Source organism: Triticum aestivum, chromosome 3A (assembly GCF_018294505.1).
Source record: "Triticum aestivum cultivar Chinese Spring chromosome 3A, IWGSC CS RefSeq v2.1, whole genome shotgun sequence".
NCBI lineage: Eukaryota > Viridiplantae > Streptophyta > Magnoliopsida > Poales > Poaceae > Triticum > Triticum aestivum.
The window spans coordinates 16,065,108-16,088,560 of record NC_057800.1 but is presented as its reverse complement, the minus strand read 5'-3'; the positions used below and the strand labels follow the sequence as shown (position 1 = coordinate 16,088,560).

Below are 23,453 nucleotides of genomic sequence, written 5' to 3'. Positions count from 1 at the left end.
CTGGATTGTGCTTGCTCAAAGTAAAAATATTTACTCTAGATGAACATGTTTTAACAGGAAACATTATTGGTGTTAGAAGTGGTAACAGGAAACAATGTCAGTCTCTAGCCTACAGGCTACAGGCACTTCTCTGTCACTTATACGCCACTGATAAAAAAAACTTTCACTTAGTAAATTGTAACTTGGCAGTCAGTCAGTTTATATCACACAAAGATAATCATGTGTTTCTATGAACACTAGACACCAAATGGAGGATAAAAAGCATCTACGAACAACTAGTGTGTATCAGGAACATCACTAGCACATGATGGTAGTTAAGTTATTTACTTTAGACAACAAAAGATATATCTTTCGGACATCTACATCTCAGAGTGTACCGAACAAAACTCGGAGCTTGATGCTATCCAACTATTGAAACCGCGTAGTTGTGTGGCTTTTAGCAGCAACTTCACAAGTCAATTCAATGGAAATCCAAAAAGACAGCACACAGCAGAGGCTTAGCAATTTCTTTATGGAAAGAGTAACTGGCCTGTGACTGTGGGGATTGTCCTCAATGCAACTCCTTCAAAATATCGAGACTTTCTTCAATGCGAAGGTGTGAGAATTCACCATCACCAGCCAGTAAAGTACATGTCGTCTTCCTGGCCGCCGGCAAAACAAAAAGAAATGTTAGCAACTCTACAGCCTACAAATAAGACAGCTACATGTTGAACCAACAATGACGGATATAACAGCCCTGGAGCACGCCATGGAGAGGATTAGAACCATGCACGCGGCAACCGGGTCTCCGCCTTACTTAGTCCCCTTAATGTTATTGTTTGTTTCCCGTTCTGTTTTAGTTAGGCCTATAACCGTAAACTGGGAAACTCTGTGTGTTGTGAGTGTGCATGGCCTTTATGCATGGAATGGACGATGTGGCTTTATTAACCTAAAACGCTCAACCTAACAACCTGTAAGCATTCAATAACTCAATTAATCAGCAAGCAATTGGGTTGAGAAGGTCCAAACCTACCATACACAGCAGCTCTGCTACTCAAAACTCGTAAGCAAGATCGTTTACAAAAAAATTGTTCCACAATTTGCACCAAGGAAACCGACAGAAACTGTACAAATTGCACCACAAAAAAGTCAGTTTCAACGCCAACCCGACCAACCCAAATTCACCACCGACCAGAAAAAGTAGGATCCCGACTAAACAAGAACCACGCATACACGAATCAGTGGATCCTACCAACAGCTGCTATTCTCGCAAACCCTAGACCAAGACCGCACAGCTTCGCAATCAGGAGGACCAGAAAAGCCCAAGTTGCCGCGAGTACTTGTGCTCGCGTCGACAGTGTTGGAAGAACAATGGTACACATGTAACGTCAGGACCGAGTCCTATGTAGTTAGGCTCACGATCTCTCCTATTGGGACTCACACGATGTGCATGCCCTACGTATAGCTCAGGCAGCTATCCTCTGTAGATGGCATATAACCCCTCGGTGGGCAAGTAATACAATCACAGATCACTTTCCGTAATTCAACTTGGCACCAGAAGGCTCCTTCATGCGAACCTACCATGGACACCGGCAACACCTCTTCCTCCGGCGACCTCACCAGCAGTGCTGCTCCTCCTCTGCCGCCGGTTCTCCCCACCTCTGAGCTTCTCACCCCCGTAGCTTCCGCTCCGCTCGCAACCCCCTCAGACGCCATGATTGTGCTGCCTTTTGCGCAGCCGCCCACTCTTCCTGCTGCGGCTCTTTCTTCTTCTTCCTCTGCCATCACCTCCATCCACAACCTAAACAACATCGACAGCCTCATCACCTTCAAGCTGGATGTCGAGTTCGGCAGCTACTCTAACTGGCACAAGCTCTGCTGCTGCATCCTCACCATGTATTCCGTTGCGAGCCACGTCGACCACTACTCTGACCCCGAGCAACAGACACTAGCGTGGCGGCACATGACCGGACCCTCCTTCTGCTCCTCTACTCCACCATCACCGACGCCTTGTATGAGGTCGTTCGCGGCAAGGGCAACACCACGTACCGCGTCTAGACCAACTCCGTGAATTCTTCCTCGCCAACCAGCCCGCCCAAGCCGCGCATCTCAGCGCCAAATTCCCGCGCTCACCAAGGCGATCTGCGGGTCGCGGAATACTACGGGCGGCTCAAGGCATTGGCGGACGCCCTCGCGGACGTCAAAGAGCCCGTCATGGACAGGACCTTGACGCTGTAGCTTCTGTGAGACCTCTCACACTGATACCAGGTCATCGCCACCATCCTTTCAATGCAAACCCCGTTACCTACCTTCAATCAGGCCCGTTCATGGCTTCTTCTTGAGGAACTCACCCAGGATGCCTGTGATAGCTCCGACAGCTCATCTGCCCTCTTCATCGGCCTTGGTGGCTGCGACCCTCCTCTGGCGACCGCAGCTCTTCCAGCACTGACCGCGGCAAGGCCCCCATGGAGCATGGGAGCAGCAGCGGCTCATGAGGTGCACATCCCAATCGTGGGTGTGGCGGCAACAGCGGGCGCGGCCACGGCCGTGGTCACCCTGGTAGGCATGGGCACCCCACCCCTCCCGCTGCATCGGCCAAAACCCCCTAGATGGGGTACTTCGCCGTGTGGGGGGCCCCTTTCCGCCGCAGGGTCGCCCGCCATGGGTTCCTCCCAACGCAACGGGCATGCTTGTCCATCGTCCCAGTGGTCCATAGCACGCGTACCCCATGATGTACGTTGGGTCGTCCGCGCCTCCACGGCATCATCAGCCGTCATGGGATCGCACTCAACCAGATGAGCCTCCAGCAGCCCAGCGCCAGTGACTGGTAACTTGACACCGGGGACTCCATGCACATCACCAGTAACGCAGGTATCCTCGCCTCATCTCATTCTGTTTCAAAGCTGCATCCCCCTATTATCGTTGGCAATGGATCACGACCTATTGTTGCCATTGGTTCCACCTCTCTTCCTTCTTCTCGCTCTCTCCACCTTAACAATGTTTTAGTCTCATCTGATGTTGTCCCAGCTCTTATTTCCGTTAAACAACTAGCCACTGATAATTTTGTCTCTGTTGAATTTGACCCCATTGACTTCTCTGTGAAGGATCTGGCAACACAGAACCCCCTAATGGGACGAAATAGCTACGGCACGCTCTACCGGTACGACGGTTCAAGTCCTTCGGAGTTCTTCCTCGGCACCGGCGAGATTTGGCATCACCGTTTGGGGCACCCGGATGTGCCTCCCTTTCCTGTTTAGCACAAAAGTTTCTTCTAGATTGTAATAAACCCTCCCCCTCCCATTCATGTGAGGCGTGCCAATTAGGGAAGCAGCCACGGTTGCCTTTTTCAAATCCTAGCACTGTTACAACTTTCCCGTTTTAAATAATTCATTGTGACTTTTGGACCTCGCCGGTGCCTAGTTGTTCCGGTTACAAATATTACTTGACCATAATGGATGATTTTTCTCATTATACATGGACTTTACCCTACGTGCAAAATCTGATGCTCCCGGTGTTCTTCACCGATTCCTCTAATTTGTGCTCACCCAATTTTGTGTTTTCATTCAATGCATGAAGTGCGACAACAGCGCCGAGTTCCTCAACTCCTCTCTCCGCTCTTTCGTTGCCGCTCACGGCACCTCATTATGCTTGTCGTGCCCCCACAAATCACCGCAAAACGGCAAGGCTGAGCGTACCATCCGCTCCGCCAACGACATTGTCCGCACTCTACTTGTCCAAGCCCACATGCCACCGAAATTTTGGGTAGAAGCGCTACACACCTCTACCTACCATCTCAATGTTCGTCCCTCACGCACCATCCAACAGAACACACCACACTTTATGCTCAACAGCACGCACCCATCCAATGACTACTTACAGACATTTGGAGGTTTGTGCTACCCCAACCTCTACGCCACCACACCATATAAACTCTCCCCTCGATCCACCCCGTGCGTTCTTCTCGGTCTCCCGCTCGATCACAAGGGCTATAGGTGCCTCGATCTCCATACTTGCAAAGTCATCACGTCCAGGCACGTTATTTTTTACGAACTCAAGTTTCCCTTCGCTAAGAGCCCCACGCATGCAGCCTCCACCCCGACCATAGAAAATGTTGTGTCGCAAAACCCACCCAGCCACGATCTCGGGATCGCCCTACCTACCTCGTACCCATCAGGCCGATCCCATTCGGGATCCCTCGCACCTGCCAACTGTCTGGACACCACCAACCCACGCGCTCCACCTACCCCACCCACACATGCAACCAATCAGGGAGCGTCTCGTCATGCATGAGTCGTGTGGATGCATGCGGGTGTACGTCCGCCCTAGCGCCTGGTCGCACAGATTCTGCCGTGCCCACATCTCCTCCTTGTTCGCTCCCCCCCCCCCATGTGCGGTCCTGGTCGCACCCCCCAAAAACCAACACACCATGCGCACCTGTGCCAAGGCCAGGTTTCTTCAACCTAAAAGTCTTTTCACCCTTTCTGTAACTACAGATCACATCTCACCTATTCCTTCCTCACGGCTGCTGATTGGGCACAAGATGAACCCTGGCGGCTCCTTTGCACGGTACAAGGCCCGTTTGGGGTTGCGCGGCTTGACAAAGCAGCACGACATCGACTTCAAGGAGACTTTCAGCCCTGTCATCAAGTCGGCGACGATCCACGTCATCCTTAGCCTTGCCGTCTCGTCCCCCAGTTGGACATGAAGAACGCATTTCTCCACGGCCACCTTGACACCGTCGTCTACAATCAGCAGCCGTCCGACTTCGTCGACACTTCACACCCATTGCATGTGTGCAAACTGCATCGCTCGCTCTACGGGCCTAATAAGGCTCCGTGGGCATGGTTCCAGCGCTTCACCACCTACCTTACTCGCCTCGGGTGTGCCGCTTGCAAGAGCGACACCTCGTTGTTCATCCTACATCATGACGACGCCACCGCATACCTCCTTTCGTACGTCGACGATATTATTCTCACCCCAGCTCCACCTCATTGCTTCGCCGCATCATCTCACGACTCCACCATGAGTTTTCCATGTTTGACATTGGTGAGCTCTATCACTTTCTGGGGATCAACATCGAGCGTGGTCTGCATGGCCTCTTCCTTTCACAGCAGCAGTACACTCTGGAGACCCTTGAGCGCGCCCACTTGAGCAATTGCAAAGCCCGTCGCCACCCCCTAGACACCCATGCCAAACTCTCTGCCATGAACGGCTCACCCGTGTCTGATCCTTCTCTTTACTGCAGTCTCACCGGTGCTCTTCAGTACCTTACTCTCACTCCAGACATCGCCTATGCGGTCCAACAGGTCTGTTTGTTTATGCACGTCCCGCGGGAGCCGCGCTATACACCATCCTCAAGCGGATCCTGCGCTATGTTCGGTGTACACCGCAGCTCAGCCTTCACCTACGGCACTCCCCCGACCACCGGCTTGTTACGTACTCGGACGCCGATTGGGTCGGTTGCCCCGACACGCGCAAGTCCACGTCAGGCTACTGCATCTACATCGGTGACAACCTTGTGTCATGGTCGTCGAAGCGGCAACGGACCATCTCGCGCTCGAGCACGAAGGCGGAATACAGGGTTGTGGCCAAGGCCGTGGCCGAGGCAACTTCTTCGTGAGCTCCGGTGCTCGCCGGACAGGGCGACGATCATCTATTGCGACAACGTGAGCGCGATGTACCTCTTCACCAACCCTGTACAGCATCAGCGGACAAAGCACATCGAGATCAACCTATACACTTTGTCCGCGAGCGGGTTTCCTTCGGTGACGTCCGTGTGCTCCACGTTCCCTCTACGTCGCAGTTTACCACATCTTCATGATGAAGGGGCTACCGTCAACAGTCTTCCTCGACTTCCGGTCCAGTCTCAACATGGTCGAAGCCCCTGTTGTGACTGCGGGGGGCTCTTGGAAGACCAACGGTGCGCATGTAACGTCAGGACCGAGTCCTACGTAGTTAGGCCTCACGATTTCCCCTACTGAGACTCGCCGGATGTGCACGCACTAGGTACGTATAACTCGGGCAGTTATCCTCTGGACATGGCATATAACCCCTTCGTGGGCATGTAATACAATCACGAATCACTTTCCATAATTCAACCGACAGGATGGAGGCAGAAGTAGCAGGTTGAGATACGGGAATTTCTTACCGGGAGGAGATGGAGAGACATGCAAGCCGGCGCGGCGAGGAGATCCTGTGGGCGTCGTCGTGGTCGTGGTCGTGCGCGGGGTCGGATCTGCAGCGCAATTCTGCCGAATGAAGGAAGCAAGCACATGAGAGGAGGCTATGGACTTGCGGAATGGAGAAGTAAGGAGGAGGGCGTACCTTGGGCGTCTAGTCTAGGTCCTGCAGCGCGTGGGGAGGGGAGGCAGCAAGGTCGGAGATGCCGCCGCTCCCCATGTCCGCAGAGAGAAGAGGGTGGACGGGATCGGTCTCCGTCGCGCTGCTGGAGCAGCAGCCGAGCCGCCGCTGGTGGGTGCAGTCGGCCTGGGTCCTTGTCGCCGGAAGATGGAGGGCGTTCGTGGCCGTCTCTCTGGCCCAATCCATGGGTGGAAGTGATGGGCGCGCTGTTGCTGAGGAGGGAGCACTGGAAGAAGGGAGGTCATCGTGGGGCTGCAGGAGACGAGGCCCTCGGCGGGGCTGGCGGAGAGGACGTCGCCGGCGGCGGGTGGATTGGGGAAGAATCAATCGGGGGAGAGGAAGAGACAGATGAGTCGCGGCTTGTTGGTCTGGTTTGGTTTGGGGACTTGGGGTTTGGTTTGGACTTGGGGATGAGATCGAGCGCAACCAAGAATTAATAATAATTGGGACTCAATCAAGGAAAGAAAAAAAAAGGACAAACGGAAGGCGAGCTCGATCTGTGTCTCTTCTTCTTCTCTTTTTTAAAGGTCCAGCAATTGCTGGCTATTTCATTTCAGTTACTAGCAGGAATGCGGGGCGATCTGTGTCTCTTGGAGAAAGAAGGAAAAAGAAAGTGATTTTTTTTCTTTGAACTGGAATGCAAAAAGAAAAAGATGAGGAATTGATTCAACAAAAAAATAAAAGGACGATATACGTGATATCAGCAGGATCGTGACGTCATGCATGCATAAACAAGTGGTGCACGATCGAGACGTGCTTGCTGCTTGCTTACACAAGAAAAAAGTGGTGCAAGAGAGGAGAGGAGAGGAGAGGAGGGTGCGCTTGCCTTCCAGTTGATGTGGTGATCATCAGCGACATCGGTGATGTGTGGTCGCATGCATGCAGGCTAATTGACCAATTGGAACTGGCCAGGAGTTTCGCGCTTGCCTCCATAAGCAAAACGACAAGGGATGTGGGCGGAATCGATGATGTGACTGTGCAACTGTAATCGGTCGAAGCGGTGCGGTGCTGCGTCGCTCGGTTTTGTTTTCACCCTATAATTTATTCGTTGTCGCATGCAGTGTAAATATACATCGTTGCATGCAGTGCAACCGTGAACCTGATCAATATACTCCGTTGCACGTTGCATGCAGTGTACGAGTGCAACACGATCAATATACTCTAATACATGCAGTGCAACCGTGCAACCTGATCAATATACTCTGTTGCATGCAGTGCACGGGTGTAACACGGTCAACATACTTCGTCGCATGGGATTCGATTAAAATACTTTGACTGCCTGTCGTTTCTATTTGTCACTGGTTTGCATGTATGCCGCTGTTGCCTTTTGGTGCAGTTGGTGTTTTATTGTGTCGTTCTTGTTGCCGCTTTGATCGCGTTTTCCAGAGTGTGCTCGGCTTCTTTCGTCGGTGCCGATTTTTATCTTCTTTCTAGAGTCGTCCTGCCTGTTATCAGGCTATAAATAGGCGTCTTCTTCTTTTGTGGTGTTGTTCGTGATCTCATTGATGTCTTACTGCTCGATGGTTGCTCCTTCATTCAGTTGTGATGGTCTGCGTCGTCCTGGCCGGCCTCGTGGCTCGCGTGGTCTTACGGTTGATCGTCGCGGTGGTTCAGGGCGTGGTGCTGCTTCTGCTAATTCGCCGGACAGGCCTACGATTCACCATCGTCGCCCGTTCTGTCGGCTTGGTCGTCCCGCGCGTGCTTTGCCTTCTCCGCATGCTTGCTTGGTGCCGTCTCCTGTTTCAGCGATTCAATCTGGTTTGTCTCTTTTTTTTCATTCGATTGGTTTTTGTTGTTTTTGTGGATTAATTGTTGTGATTTGTTGTTGTAAGCAGGTAGTCGTGCTTCTGTTGCGTCTCGCAGGGAGGAAATTCGTTTGGGCCTCAGTGAAATTTTATTTTTGGCTGTTGTTTGTTGCTACTTAATTATATGGTTCATTTTGTATTTATAGATGTATCTTTCTGAGTGCCGGAGACGTCTGGATGTGATGTTGTTGCTGCTGCGGCTTCTTAGCCTTCTGTACACTATGGTATTCTCTTGCTTTTTTTTAAGTGCGGCTGGAGTTATCCTTTTATTTGGGTTGGGGCCGATGTGGTTGGTTGCATGGGACATTCATGTTAGCCGAATGTGTCCTCATGATGTTGCGTGTGTGCCGTATGTACGACTGGTGCTGCTATGTGTACTCCCTGGTGTACATGAGTGGATACGTACACGTGTGTGTTTGTGTTTAGAACATGCAAAAATGAATAAATAAATAAATAAATGGACATTTTTTAAACATATGAATGTTTTTAAGACCAGCGAACACTTAGAAGATTTATGTTTTCTGAAAATCATGAATATTATTAAATACATGTACAATTTAAAAAAATTATGAGTAATTTAAAACAATTGTGAAAACGTTTAACTTCATGGTTATGTTTAAGCTTCGTGAACACATTTTAATTATTTTTGGCACTTTCTTAAATTTGTGCACAATTATAGTATTTACTAACATTTTGTTGAATTAATGAATTTCCAGTTATATGAACATTCATTTCACAATATATTTTTCTAAAAGATAATATTTTTTATTAAATTCATTAATTCCAACTAATTGAACTGACATAAAAACGGACAAGTAAAATCTTTACAAAAAAAATGCTGTTTGTGTTGGTTGCAACTTGTGGTGTAGAAAGTTAAAAAAAATGCCCAACCACCGCTTATGGGCCCATAGTAGTTTACAGAACGTGCCCAAATCAAGCCCAAAGGCGACTCGGGCAGCTGATCGAGCCCACTAATGGGCCCAACAATCCCTCAAAAAAAACTAATGGGCCCAACTGCAGTGTCCAACGGGGCAGTTGAGAGTAGTAACATAGGAGTTCGAAATGTAGGGCGGAGGTGGCTATTTAAGCCGCTCCTCCCCCCCCCCCCCCCCCCCCCCCGCGCTTCCGAGGTGGGACTAAACGATGATGCTGTCTCGGGCGTGTGAGGGGAGAGGGCGTGGGCCGGGGGAAGAGGACGAATGGCGGCCTGTCTCTATTGGGCTGAACTGGTCTGGCCGGTGACAGTGTTGAATACGGCCTGGTGACGCTTGGTGCTATTTAAGTGCACCCTGTGGTGTATTCGTATGTGTGCATTTGTGTGCCATGCATGTTTGTGCGCTGTTATCGGTGGTGTGTGCTAACGACACGCTGGGTTTATTTGTATTTTTGTTGTTGGTGCAGCTGTTCAGAGGGGCCGTTCGTATTATGGCAGTCCGGATCTTACATGTCAGTGGTGTGGAGCGTTTTATTGGTTCCGTGAGGGCTCAACTTATCACCGGGCGTCTACTATCCGAAGACCTGTTTATACGGGTTGTTGTCGTGGTGGCAAGGTTTCTTTGCCAAAGTTCCGTCCTTGGCCGTCGCCATTGGATAGATTGATACGGTTTGACGGAGACGTGACTTCTAATAAGTTCATGCGGTTGATTAGACAGTATAATTCAATGTTTTGTTTTACATCATTGGGTGCTCATATTGATAACAGTATCAATGTTGGTGGTGCTCCCTACGTGTTTAAGATGAATGGAGTGGTATATCACCATATTGGACCTCTTGTGCCTCCTGATGGTTTTTCACCGAAATTTGCTCAGTTATATATGATTGATTCAGGTGACGAGATCGACAGCAGACTTAATGTGTTCGCTAGGGATGACGGCAGTTCTCTTTGCCTAGATCCTGAAATTGTTGCATCTCTTGTTAGGATGATCGATATGCATAATCCTTTGGTTCATAAATTCAGGCTTGCTCGCGAGAGCCTGTGCAGTCCTGATGCACCGAGGGTATCTATACGCCTTTTAGGTAATGACGGTGGACCACATGGTACGCGTTTTTCTGGTCCCACTGTTTCTGAGGTTGCTGCACTTATCGTTGGTGATTTGACACCTGAGCGTAAGAGTTTTGATGTTATTGCTGAAAGTCATTCTGGTGCTTTGAAGCACATATCTGCTCACACATGCAAACGATTTACTGACTACTAAACAATTATTGGTTCACCTTGGTGTGCTATCTATCGGTCATGCTTTCCAAAAAGTATATAATCGCCAAGGAAAACAATAATAGATCTATATTACATAATACATTCAACATGTGACAAGGTCAACAAGCACAAAGAAGAAAAACCATGAAATCAGCAGGATGAGACCATCCAAAGAAGAAATTAAAATAAAAATAATGAAGGAGAGCAATATGATATCTACTTGGTAGCGCAAGTAGAACACTACCAAGCATATCTGCCTCCAGTGGCGAAAGGCTAAAAAAATAAAGGACAGCAATATGATATCTCCTACATAGTTCAGGTAGAGCACTACCAAGCATATTTCCCTCCAATGGCAGCGCCACCAGTGCCTCGGAGAGTCACCGCTCGGGCAGCAGCGTCATGGTGATCATCTATGATCATTGCACACAGAAGCATAGAGAAGCCGAGCAATGTTGCTAGCAGCCCAACTATGAGAACTAGGATCAACTCTGAGCTCACGTCCTCCATTGGAGGCCTCCTCTCGATCTTTTGTCACCGGAGGAAGAAAAGAGGTGAAAATAAGGGAGAAGGAATGAGATACGTTGTGGGATGGAGAAAAAAGAAGAGAGTCTGTGCTTATTTTTATAGCCCAAACTCGGTGTACGATGGGCGAACTTCACCAGCACCGCTCGCCGGTGTTCAGAATGCGAATCTGCGAGCAGTGCCGAAAAGGTATTGGTCCTTGAGATGACTGCTCGCTGTATCGGTAGCGAGCACGCCTCACACTACCACGGTACTGCCCTAGGTGCTCTATTCCCTAGATGGTGCAAGTGGGAGACGTGCGGTAAAGCACGCGAGGCCGGTCTTCAGTAGGCGAATCTGCGAGCAGTGCCGAAAAGGTACTGGTCCGTGAGGTGACTTAGCGAGCACACCTCACACTACTACGGTACTGCCCTAGATACTCTACGTGCTAAATGGCACAAGTGAGAGATGTGCGATCGATCTGTGAGGTGAGTGCTCACTGCACCTAGCACGTCTTGCACTATCACGGTACTGCTCTAGATGCTTTACGTGCTACACGCGACGAGTGAGGGACTTGTGGGAAAGTTCACGAGAGAGAAGTAGATGAGGACTGATGAAAACTTGTGCTTGACTCAATTCTTTTTTGGATTTTGACATGCGTAATTGTTATATGTATGGATCTTTCTGATTTATGAGTTGATCATCGGAGGGGGCGGTGTGTAGTTGTAGGTTTCCAGTGCTCGATCATCGGTGTTTAGGAGGTGAACCTATAAGAAATGTAGCAAAGATGTCTCGCACTACCGTGGTACTCCCTTAGATGCTCTATGCATTAGACGCCACAAGTGGGGGACCTGCCGAAAGCGTGCCACATAGAAGAAAGATCAGACACGAGAAAGAAGAAGCGACTGACCACAAATCTTAGGTTCACCATATCAGCCCAAGGAAGAGATGCTCAGTGGACTGTAACAAGCAAAGATTTAGAACCTGAGAAAAAAATCGCTCTTTTTACATTTTTTGAAGATCTATATAGCAATTATTCAGTTTTCTTTGCCCATAAGCATGGATGCTAATTAATTTTGTTATTAAAAAGATGATGAGCATGGATAATATATGGTCACTACAAGGAATACAATGTGTCAAATAACTGTTCGTCGTTTGTACTTACATTCAAATTTAAAGAGGGTTGATCTGTTTTAACTCTCTTCTACGTATTAAATTATATTTTCGATTTACTACGTAATTTTTGATTCATAGTAATTAGTTGAATTTAGGCTGGACCAAAAAATAATATGTGTGTATTTGCAACCTGTTTGTTTTTTACTTCCAGACTATATGGTTGAAGTTTTCTTTTTTAAAACATTTTCTGTTTACTATAGTTTACAGACTCGACCAGCCCATCTAGCTTCAATCAGTCCATATAGTTTCAACCAGTCCATTTTACTTCAAGCTTCCGTCCGCTCAATATTTAACATTCTGATACAGCCCATACGGTCAACTTTCGTTAGCCCATATACACCATGCATGCATTCGAGTGATAGACTATGTCGTGATTTTTTGGCCACCTAGCAATTTATATGATTACACTAACTTACACTGTTTACCTCAGGAATTGTCTACACTTGCCAATATATAGTTCAAAGCTGTAGACGGGCGCGGCGTGCCGCCGCGCGAGGTTCGCTAGTGATATACATATGCAGCACACACGGTTGGTACTTGGCAGCCCATAGCCCAGACCGTTAGACCAGCACACGCATATCATTCCGACCACAGCCATGCTCGTCTCCCATCCATCTCCTATTCTTTCTCTACGCCTCGTCCATTACTAGGGCACGGCACCGGCCGACGGCGGAGGGCCAGCAGTGGGAGCTAGCGGCAACTCCAAAGAGTGGAGATCCCCGATCCATCTCCCATCTGATGTGGCGGCACTAGTGGTGGCCAGCCGGCAGCGGAGGCAAGCGGAGCAAGGAGCAAAATTGGGAGCAGAGCAACGAGCAGAATTGGTAGCATGGGTTGCTCAGTCAGCTGATCTTTATAAATTGTAATTTATGTGTCATTTACCATGGACAAAGCTAGCTAGTGAGGAATTGATTTGGTTTTTAAAAGGAAAAGATACGATGCGAATGAAGTCGAGGAAGATCCTTCATCACAAGCAGATCATCCTCTACCCTTGGACTTAGTTGAATTGGAACATCAGCAGCAGCAAACCAAAATGAAGGACTTCAACAAAATGCAGGATTACGCCCATAGATTTGGCTTTTTCTGTTTAGTACTCGCCTACTCGGTAGTATATATGTATGTGTCTGTGCACATCTGCTGATCTTGTAATCAACGAGAGCAAAAGTATGCTCTATGCCTACTGAAATGGTATATAGTGTTCAATTTTTTTTAAAAAAATCTGCTCTTCATTAGCTTGGCCCGCCCAGTTTCTTCTTTGTAGCTCCGCCACTGGGCACGTCCATGTCGGTGTGATCTGCATGCGGCCCGACAACGCGGCCAGGGCAGAGGTGCAGTTCATGCATGTCGGACGACAGGCTGCGCATGATCAACGTGTGCGTCCGGAGGGGTGTCGTAAACTCTAGACATATTCTACTTCTACACAAAATACATATTCGATCTCTCTAGGTGTACGTCGTCATTCAAACATTGTCACAAAACCTCTTATTGATCTTGTCATTGTCATACAAAAGTCTAATCTCTTTTCATCTTCTCTTAGGAACCACGATCAATAGCCTCAAAATTGTACTTCCTCCGTCCAAAGAAGCTGCCATTTTAGACACATAATCTCAGTAGTGATGGTGGCTTAGTGGCTAGCACGGCACGCAACCCATTCTGACGTCGTTTGTTGGAATACCTTTGCCCGTGCCCTCTTTTTTCTGCGTTTTTCACTTCGCTAACACGACGCCTCCCCGTGTCACTGCAAATGGGCAGGCCCAGCTGAGCCGCCCTGTGTGAAACGCCGACTCTTTGCCGCATTGAGCGGCATATAGGAGGTCCCGCCCTATGTGAAACGCCGACTCTTTGCCGCAATGAGCGACATATAGGAGGTCCTCTGTGGGCACCCCTATGTTCGCATTCAGCGAGACAGGATGAACCCTCACTGAAGGGAGCCGCCAGTTGGGCCTGCCCAAGCGCGGGATACACCGGCCTTGTTTTCTGTTTTATTTTTTTCACGTTTTTTGTTTTTTTTCTTTCTTTTTTTATACTTCCAAATATTTTAAATAAATATATTTAAAAACACTCTTCATAAAAACATTTGACCAAGAATTTGAAAAATGTTAAACGTGTATAGAAAAAAAGTTTATTACGTATAGGAAAAATGTATGAAAAAAAGTATTAGCTTGTTGTCATGCGGAACATTAAATGCAGAGAGTAGGTATTTCTGTCCAGTTAAAGCGAAGATGTAACAGAGCAGACCAACATCTAACCATTCCAAATGACAACAAGCTAGAGTAGAACAATTGTCTTCTAAACTCAGTCTACTTCCTGCAGTCAATTAGCTGCTTATAGATAGGTAGAGCTGATCAGATCCGGACAGGTTACTGCAAAAAATTGTAGGAATTTGTCTTGTTTTTCAAAAAGGAGGATAACCCCCAGCCCCCAGCCTCTGCATCGAGCGATGCACACTTCTAAGATGGAAGGCTTTGAGGTTTCCCTTCGCTTTTTCGTTAACGGGAGATTTTTCTGAGAGAGGAAACCATGCAAAATCTTGAAGATCAATGCTAATGATCTGGCAATGGTGAGCGTCTGTGCAATGCAGCACCAAATGGAGATATAATAATGGTTTACCTGCCACAGTTCTTGGTTCAAATACCAGTTCAATGGCAACGTCCATCTTACTAGCTAATACGTAGTCAAACTTGACAAATGAGTACAATTTTGAGTTGCAAGATACTGACCTTCCATTGGGACAACTGTGTTACATAAGCTACATAACAAGACAACAATCTAAGCAAAGATAAATTCTACTACCACTACAACTGACAACAAGCTACATAACAAGACAACTGAGTTCTAAACACATTTTAGTTCCTCCAGCTGATGGTGATTAAAGAGCATGGGGCAACATCTAGCTAGCTGTTTCACCATATGCAGTCATTGAAAGTGGTCTTAGTTGACTGACCCAAGAGGTTCTGTCCACATATAGCTTCCAGTCGAGATCCCTATGATGCCACTCTGTCGATGCGGATGTGTACAGTGAGTTCACCAGATGAGCTCTCGGCGAATTCCAGAGGAACCAGCAAGAAGAAGTTGCCCATCTGAACTCCACCCGCCAGCGAGCTGCTTGACACGTGAGGATCCTTCTGGAACACAAGCCTCCCATCGGTTTTCCCACCAGCAGCCGAGATGTTGCACGAATAGCTCGGTTCAGACTCATGGGGCCTGACGCAGACCACGGCGAGAGCACTGCCGATGCTGGTCAGGGTGTTTATCAGGAGGAACAAGGACATGTCCTCCCCAACTAGAAGCGTGAACCGGCGGTCTCGTGCCAAGGGGATCTTCAGTGGCTTGTTGTAACCCAAGTTGGTCGGCGACCATCCGTGTGCGGTGACGAAGTGGTCCAGCAGGCAACATGCCGGCGCTTTGAAGGCGCAGTTGTCCTCTGGGCAGTAGCATGGAGCATGTGGGCATGAACTCTCATGCTTCTCTTTCTGCTGGTAGCCGACGAACTCGTTGCAGCCGTATGTTTGGTTCGAGCATGGCACTTTCATGGCATCGATGAACTGCTCGAGCTCGACGCAGCGGGAATAGCTAGTGCTTTTGCAACACAGAGCGCAGAACGTACCCAGTCTCAAAACGTGCCCAACCTCACGGAGCTTTTCCGGGCACTGAGAACACAAAACGTGCCCAGCCGCACACTGAAGAAACATAAGAATATTAGCATAACGATCAGCAGCAACAAAAAGAAAAGGATAATGAACTGGAGAAAAATGAACAGTGTGTAATGCCTCTCCACAGTCCTTTCATCAGTTATTAACAACTGAGTGCAATGCAAGCAGAAACATGAAAGATACCAGTCATCAACATAGTAAATCATAAGCATTTCACTACCAACGACTAGAGAAATAACAGGCTGCTCGTAAGTTATGTTATGGAAAATTATATTCAGTTGTGAAACGAACAACTAAGATCCTACTCCCTCCGTTCCAAAATAGATGACTCAACTTTGTACTAACGGAGGGATTACATAGTAAGTGAGCAGCTAAAGTGGCATTTGATTACAACCCAGCAAATTGGAAACTGCGTTCTGACTGCTACAAATTCAGTTTTCAGATACCAGCAATCAGGATCCTACAAGGTACCATTTTGTTATCCTAGCAAGAACAGCATGAGCCAAACAAGTAAATGGAAAACATGTTTCTTCAACAAGCAAAAAGGGAAAATGCAATTTATGGCACATAAATGTTGATCCACTGACATTCTTAAATTTCAGAGAAAACAGCAGGCGTTACCCATGCAGTATTTACTGGTAACCAGGGAGAAGAGGTTCTTATTTTTACTCCCAACAACAATCAGGAAAACGTCTACATCGATGCACTCGGAAGAAGAAAGTGCAGCATACATACAGTTCATAACAGAGTGCATTGCGTGCAGAAACAGGAAGCGTACAATCAATCATCCACATATTTTTCGACAAAGATCGATCATCTACATAGTAAGGGATAGCTAAATTCGCACTTTACTAAACAAACTGTCCCTCAAGTTATGCTATGGAAAACGTATTCAGTTTTTGAGACACCAACAATTAAGAACCTACAGACGAGTAATAAGAGAGCAGCTACACTAGGATTACAGAAATTGAGTCCTAACTACTACCCTGTTCAGCTTTGACACACCACCAATCAAGGTCCTACATAGAAATAGACCATCTAAAATAGCATTCCACTACTACCCACTAGATTGGAAATTCAGTCATAACTGACACAGTTTCGGCTTCGAGACACCAACAGTTAACATCCTACAAGCTCCCATCTAGGAATACACTGACATGTTGTTCCACTGACATTATGCCTCCTAAATTTCAGAGCAAATAGCAGGCAACTTGGCCAACCATCTATAAGCAGTATGTGCTAAACTAGCATGTCACTATTACAGACTAGATTGGAAACTGGGTCCTAGCAGCTACATATTCAGTTTGCACACACAACCAATCAAGACCCTACAAGGTGCCACTTGTTCATCCTACCAAGAACAGCAGCATCCAGAAAAGTAAATGGAACTACTTTTTCTTTGAGAATCAAACAAGGAATAACTGCAATTTAAATTCATGCCACGGAAATGCTAATCCACTGCCTTATCACATACTAATTTCAGAGAAATGCAGTCAAAAAATTCAGAGAAAATGGCAGGCATGTTTCTGCGTGCACTACAAGCTACAGCAGCCTACAATTACTACGAGGGAGAGAAGCATCTACATCGATATATACTCTTAAGTATCCATCCACCCAGAAAAGAAAAAAAGTAAACTCAGGAACAGAGATCGAATGCGGCGGGTGCCCATGGAGCAATCTACATCGATATACTCTTACAAAGAAGAAAGTGCACTTAAATATAGTTCATAACAAGAGTGCAACGCGAGCAGAAACAAGCTGCCCCTCAGTAATGTTATGGAAAACCATATTCAGTTTTGGGACACCAACAATTAAGATCCTACGTAGTAAGAGAGCAGCTAAACTAGCATTTCATCAATAGGTCTGAAATCGAGTCCTAAGTACTACCCTGTTCAGCTTCGAGACACGAACAATTATGATCCTATGTAGTAGGAGGCCAGCTAAACTAGCATTCCATTACTACCCACTGGATTGGAAATTCAGTCACAACTGCTACATATTCAGCTTCGATACAACAACTGTTAACATCCTACAAGGTGCCATTCAGTAATCCTAATATCCTGGCAAGAATACCAACAGCCAAACAAGTATAAATGTTTGGAAATGTTGCAATATATGCCACCGAAATGCCGATCTGCTGTCATTATGCCTCTTAAAATTCAGAGCAAATGACAATAAGCACTACGTGCTGAAGTAGCATCTCACTACTATCCTACTATCCGAGCAAGAATACCAGCAGCTACATTCAGTTATCACACACAAAGAATCAAGACCCTACAATGTGCCATTTCCCATTTGGTCATCCAACCAAGAACAGCAGCATCCAGAAAATTAAAACGGAACATATTTTCCTCTGAGGAGCAAACAAGGAATAACTGCAACCTACGCCATGGAAACGTTAATCCACTGGCATATTAACTGCTATACTGGAAAGTGAGTCCTAAATGCTGCCCTGTTCAGTTTTGAAACACCAGCAATTAAGATCCTACTAGTATGAGACCAGCTAAAACTAGCACTCCACTGCTGCCCACTAGATTAGAAATTCAGTCATAAGTGCTGCACTTGTTTTTAGCTTGGAGACAGCAACAGTTAACGTCCTACAAGGTCCCATTTAGGAATCCTAGCAAAATGTGCTAGGCCAGCATGTCGCTAGTACAGATACATAGTAGACTGAAAACCGATTCCTAGCTGCTAGACATTCAGTTTTCACACGCAACCAATCAGGACCCTACAAGGTGGCATGTGTTCATCCTACCGAGAAGCGCGGCATTCAGAAAGGTAAACGGACCATCATCTTTTCCTTCCGAGGAGCAAGCAAGGAATGACTGCATTCAGAAAGCATAGATGGGAAATACGCAACATACGCCATGGAAACGTTGATCCAGTGACTTAGATTTCAGAGCAAATGGCAGGAAACTTTCGCCTGCTGTCTATATGCAGTATGTGCTAAACTAAGCATGTCACTAGTACACAGACTAGCTAGATTGGAGACAGGTTCCTAAATGTTGCATACTCGGTCCGGCACGCAACCAATCAGGACCCTGCAAGGTGCTATTCGTGCATCCTACCAAGAACAGATGAAGCATCTTTTTCCTTTGATTAGGAGACAAGGCACAACTGCAATTCAAGCCAGTGGAAATGCCAATCCACTCCACTGGCATCATATCAGATAGTACACATTTCAGAGAAAACAGCCCATGTGCGGTAGTAGCGGCCTACAGCCTACTGGTATCAGTGAGAGGAGCAGCTACGGCCACATCTGATGCACACTCTGCTCTCAGGAACCCATCCGGGCAAATGAAATTAAAGAACAAGAAGAGGGACGGAATGCGGCGGGAGGTGTCACCTTGAAGATGGGCGGCTTGAGGGGCTCGGAGCAGATCCTGCAGCAGAGAGCTTTGGACTGTATCTTGACGGTCACCTCGCCGCTCGGCCTCTCCCCTTCTTCCGCCGCCGCCGCCGCCGCAGCCGCCGCCGCGTCTGGCTCTGACCCGGCTCCCAGGTCCTCCGTCTTGGTCCTCTTCACCGAAGGTTCTTCCGCCATGGGCGGGCAGCCCTCAATGGGGGCGGCTCGGAGCAGAGCCGAGGTGTGCGTGGCAGGGAAGGGAAGGGGAACCGGGGAAGCAGAGCTTGTGCGAGGCCAGGTTTAGGTGAGGGTTTGGTTGTGCTGGCTGTCGAGATAAAATGCCAGTGGTGAAAATAAAAATGAGCGGCTAGGCGTCAGTCGGATAAAAAAATTATATTTTGCAGAGGATCGGTCGATTTCCCCCTCCTATCCCAACCTCCTTTTGAATACGTCGGATAAATTTATAGTGTGCTCCATCTTCAACCTTGAACTTTATGCGGAGCTTCTCTTCTATCTCTCACCGCCGTCAGCCCAGCCCAGAACTACCTAACCTCCGCCGCCTCACCTTCCCCCCACCACCGGGCTTACCACCACCCTCGGTCATCCCTCTAAACCGGCGAACCACCTGAAATTTCTCAGTGAACCGGCAACCCCCCCCCCCTTTCCTCTAGAACACCAATATGGTTGCTTCCCTGACGAACCTGCAACCCTAAGATAGACAAGATAAACTTGTCATCGGTGACGGAGGCGCTCTGTGCGCCTCATCCTCCCTTCCCAACAAAATTTGACTTACTCATATTTCACTTTCAAACGACTGACGTTCGGTTAAACTGAAAAAAGAAGAGCGAATGAGGGTAGTGATTCGTGAAGAAAAAGGTTTTGTGTGCATTGCGTTAAGTCCCACTCCTTTCGGCTAAAGAAAAATATTATACATCCACGCTAGTTCACAACCACATTCTTATCGTCATAGAGGTGGTTCATGAGTTACATCTCTTGTCACATCTTAGCGCAAAGCCGCTTAACCCTAGCGGAATGCAGTTATTGCCCATGGATATGCACTGCCAAGTTCACGTTGCAGAAGATCCATCGCCGACTAGCCAAAGTTTAATCATGTGTGTGTTGTTGATCACCTCGTCGTATGCTTATTCATCACCTTTGAGGTGGCCGCACGTGTGACAGTGTGAGAGAGAAGCGGGTTTCACTAAAATCTGACAAAGCGTTGGCGCCTCTTCAACCTCTCTCGCGTCAAAAACAAGTGGGACCCAAGCCACGTCAAAGATCGAGCCAAAGTGGCATCTTTTGTCTCTAGGGCATTTTATGAGTTAGTTGACTAAATTGCTCCTCAAAGGCGAGTTATATACAGATGATGTCTTTTATCACAGTAAAATTTAAATTTTTGTGGAGCACGAAAAGCAAGGAATAGATACTATATTGTCTACCAGTACGTCTTTTACCATGTTAGTGAGATATGCACGGCTTTGAATATGAAGTTGGTCTCTAGTCAAATGGGTAGAGGTACAACCATTCCATTAAACCCCAAACAAGAATTAAAACATTTAAGAAAACAAGTCAAATTTTTAAGAGCTCTAGTCTACATGCAAAATTTGGAAGAAAATGTAGGCCGTAAACGGCATGAACACGCAAAGTAGAGTTACTAATGATTGCACTTAACTTCTCTCTATACTATTGATAAAAGAACACAGTTTTGATTTTCTTTGTTAGGCAAGCTTAGCTTTGGCTTCCGGTTCTTTTTTTAAATATACGCTTAAACCCCTAACTTCTAAGACCAGGTAGATGAGATCTCTCATGCCACTCAAAGCGGTTGGATTGGCTGGAGACACATTAGTGTTTTTGCATGTTGTAGCAGCCTAGCATGAAACATAGAAAAAGAAAACATAAGAAAACGAATTTTAATAATTAATAGAACTAAAGTCTTGTTTTTACTAAAAAATACAAAATCTTTTTAAAAGTCAAGCAAAATGTTGAGTATTTTTTCTAAACGTACTTCCTATAGATGGTACCAACAACATATGGGTCTTGCTAGAAACGAACAAGAAAAATCACAAGTAATATCGAGAAACGGGGAATTGGAGGATTGTTACAAATATTTTGCGAGTATTCATGATAATTTGCCTTGTTTCATGATGGTCCATGAATGCTCCTAATAATATATTATTATTTTTACTTTTTGGGATTTTCCAATAATTGCCTTCAGATGTTGATTTTCCTCAAATTTGAGCGGATTCTAAATTTGATTATCCAATTCACCGTTCATCTTTAACGTCCTTTTCATTTTATTTACTTCTTTGTTGACCAGACCGTCACGGACTCAAAACTACCGCCGCTTCCCCCGGTAACACCGCCTTGAAGTCGAGCGAGGAACCAACTATATCCGGCTTTCTTTCGAAGTCGGAACTCAAGTTTGGTTTGAAATTCATGGACCTAAGCAAAGACTTGAAAAACAGTTCACTGATGAAAGATATGGACTTAAACATAGATGCATGCAAGTGGATATGCCCCCCCCCCCCCCCCCCCCCCCCCCCCCCCCTCACCAATAGAAAACCATCGAATTGCTCAGTTACTGTGGGGGCTGTGTGGAATAGTGGCAAGCGCAGGGACGGGAGTAGAAGAACTCTGCACCGGTCAGTGATGAAGGAAGCATTTTGGTAGTGCGGTACCGGCCGAGCTCCCCTTTTCCTCGCCCCATTTGTTCTTGCGCCTGCTACACGAAAAGTTTGGCCGGAGAGGGTTTTCCTTTCCCCAAGAGCAAGAGCCGGGATGCAGGGCGCCGGCGCCGCCGAGGGGAGGAGCAGGGGCTCGCCGTCGGCGATGGACAAGCCCGACGAGAGCGCCAAGAAGGCGCGGCTGGACCTGCCCGTCGGCCACTCCGTCAAGCAAGAGCTCGTCGTGCACGACGCGGCGGCCGGAGGAGGCGCCGTCGTCGCGGTGGCGCCGGAGCACAGCCCGAGGGCGGAGCTCGCGGTGAAGATCGACATGTGCGTGCTCCACTGCCCGCTCTGCACCCTCCCCTTCAAGCCCCCCGTCTTCCAGGTTCTTCCTCTGCTCCTTTCCTTTTTCCACACTACAAACTCGATTGATTCTTTCCTGCGGATGTGCTGATCTGCCGCCGGACTCCGATCTGTGTGCCTGCAGTGCAAGGGCGGCCACCTGGCCTGCGGCGGGTGCGCGGCCCAGCAGCCCTCCGGGCAGTGCGGGGCGTGCGCGGACGGCTGCGGCTTCTTCGACCCCTGCCCGGCGCTGGACGCCGTCGTCTCCTCCACCAGGGTCCAGTGCCCCAACGCCGGCTGCCACAGGTACGTCACCTACCACCAGGCCGAGGAGCACCGGAGCGCCTGCGCGCACGCGCCCTGCCGCTGCACGGAGCACGGCTGCGGCTTCGTCGGCGCGGCTTCGGACCTCGCCGCCCACCTCAGCGCCGCCCACTCCGTGCCGGTGCGCCCCATCCACTACGGCAAGGTGAGCCGGTTCCAGGTGCCCGTGTCCACGCCGCGGCTGCTGCTCGTCGGCGACGACGACGGCCGCGTGTTCCTGCTCACCGTGGGCGCGCTCGGCGCCGCGGCCACCGCCGTCTCCGTGGTCTGCGCCAGGGGGAGCGCGGCCACCAAGCCGCGGTTCACGTGCAAGATGTGGGTGAACCTGACCGCGTCGGCGGCCGCGAACGGCGGCAAGGCGGACATCGTGCTGGTGGAGATGCAGATGAGGAGCAGCACCTCGCCCGGCGCCGTGGTCGCCGCCGGCGAGCCGACCTTCCTCGCGGTGCCGCCGGTGTACCTGGTCCCCGGAGCGGACGGGGGCGATGCCATGGAGGTGCCCCTCAACGTGCGCATCGACAAGGCTCTGCCTTGGTCCGACTGACTGATTGATTGATTGAGGTCCACCGATCGAGATGCAACTGAAACTATCTGGAGTATGATTGAAGACACTTGCACTGCATGCTACTGGTCCTGTTGAGAAATGCCATAACCATGGATGCCAACTCATAATTCTCCGAGCTTATCAAATTGATGTGAAAAAAGGACCCATTTTTATTGTTGTTTTTGTGTGCACCCTTGGAAATTCGCATGCTATTGAACACATCATTTTCATTTTCATTTTCATTTTCCTTTTGGGGTATCATATACATATATACATTTCTCTACCTACCTACCGCACGATCGATCTTTGTACAGCTCAAACTAATGTCAAGAAACGTACTTTGTGTGTGTCTTTCTACGGTTAGAAAACCACGCACATGCTATCTGATATGGAACTTCTATTTTTCTCTACATAGTAACAAAAAAATAGGTTCAAGTAGTAGCCTATGCTCCGCATACACATTTTCTTCTTCTTTCTGTTATGTATAACCTCTCCAATGTAAAATTATCACATTGTCTAACGAAATGATTTTTCTAGATCTTCCATCCGAAATTTGTATATTT

At 48.0% G+C, this 23,453-nt stretch overlaps 2 protein-coding genes across 2 annotated transcripts; one reads left to right on the top strand and one right to left on the bottom strand.

Moving 5' to 3' along the window:
* Positions 1-13,548: 13,548 nt before the first annotated feature.
* On the bottom strand, positions 13,549-19,355 carry LOC123059889 (E3 ubiquitin-protein ligase SINA-like 7). Its single transcript, XM_044482429.1, has 6 exons — positions 19,015-19,355; positions 15,044-15,695; positions 14,736-14,764; positions 14,510-14,583; positions 13,691-13,900; positions 13,549-13,600 (listed from the first exon to the last, which is right to left on the bottom strand). Exons 1-6 carry the CDS (start codon positions 19,210-19,212, stop codon positions 13,549-13,551), a joined length of 1,215 nt encoding a protein of 404 aa, XP_044338364.1. The 5' UTR covers positions 19,213-19,355.
* A 2,234-nt stretch (positions 19,356-21,589) lies between these two features.
* Positions 21,590-23,109, top strand: LOC123059888 (E3 ubiquitin-protein ligase SINA-like 10). Its single transcript, XM_044482428.1, has 2 exons — positions 21,590-22,065; positions 22,168-23,109. The coding sequence occupies exons 1-2, from the start codon at positions 21,793-21,795 to the stop codon at positions 22,888-22,890; spliced, it is 996 nt and encodes a 331-aa protein (XP_044338363.1). The 5' UTR covers positions 21,590-21,792; the 3' UTR covers positions 22,891-23,109.
* Positions 23,110-23,453: the final 344 nt, after the last annotated feature.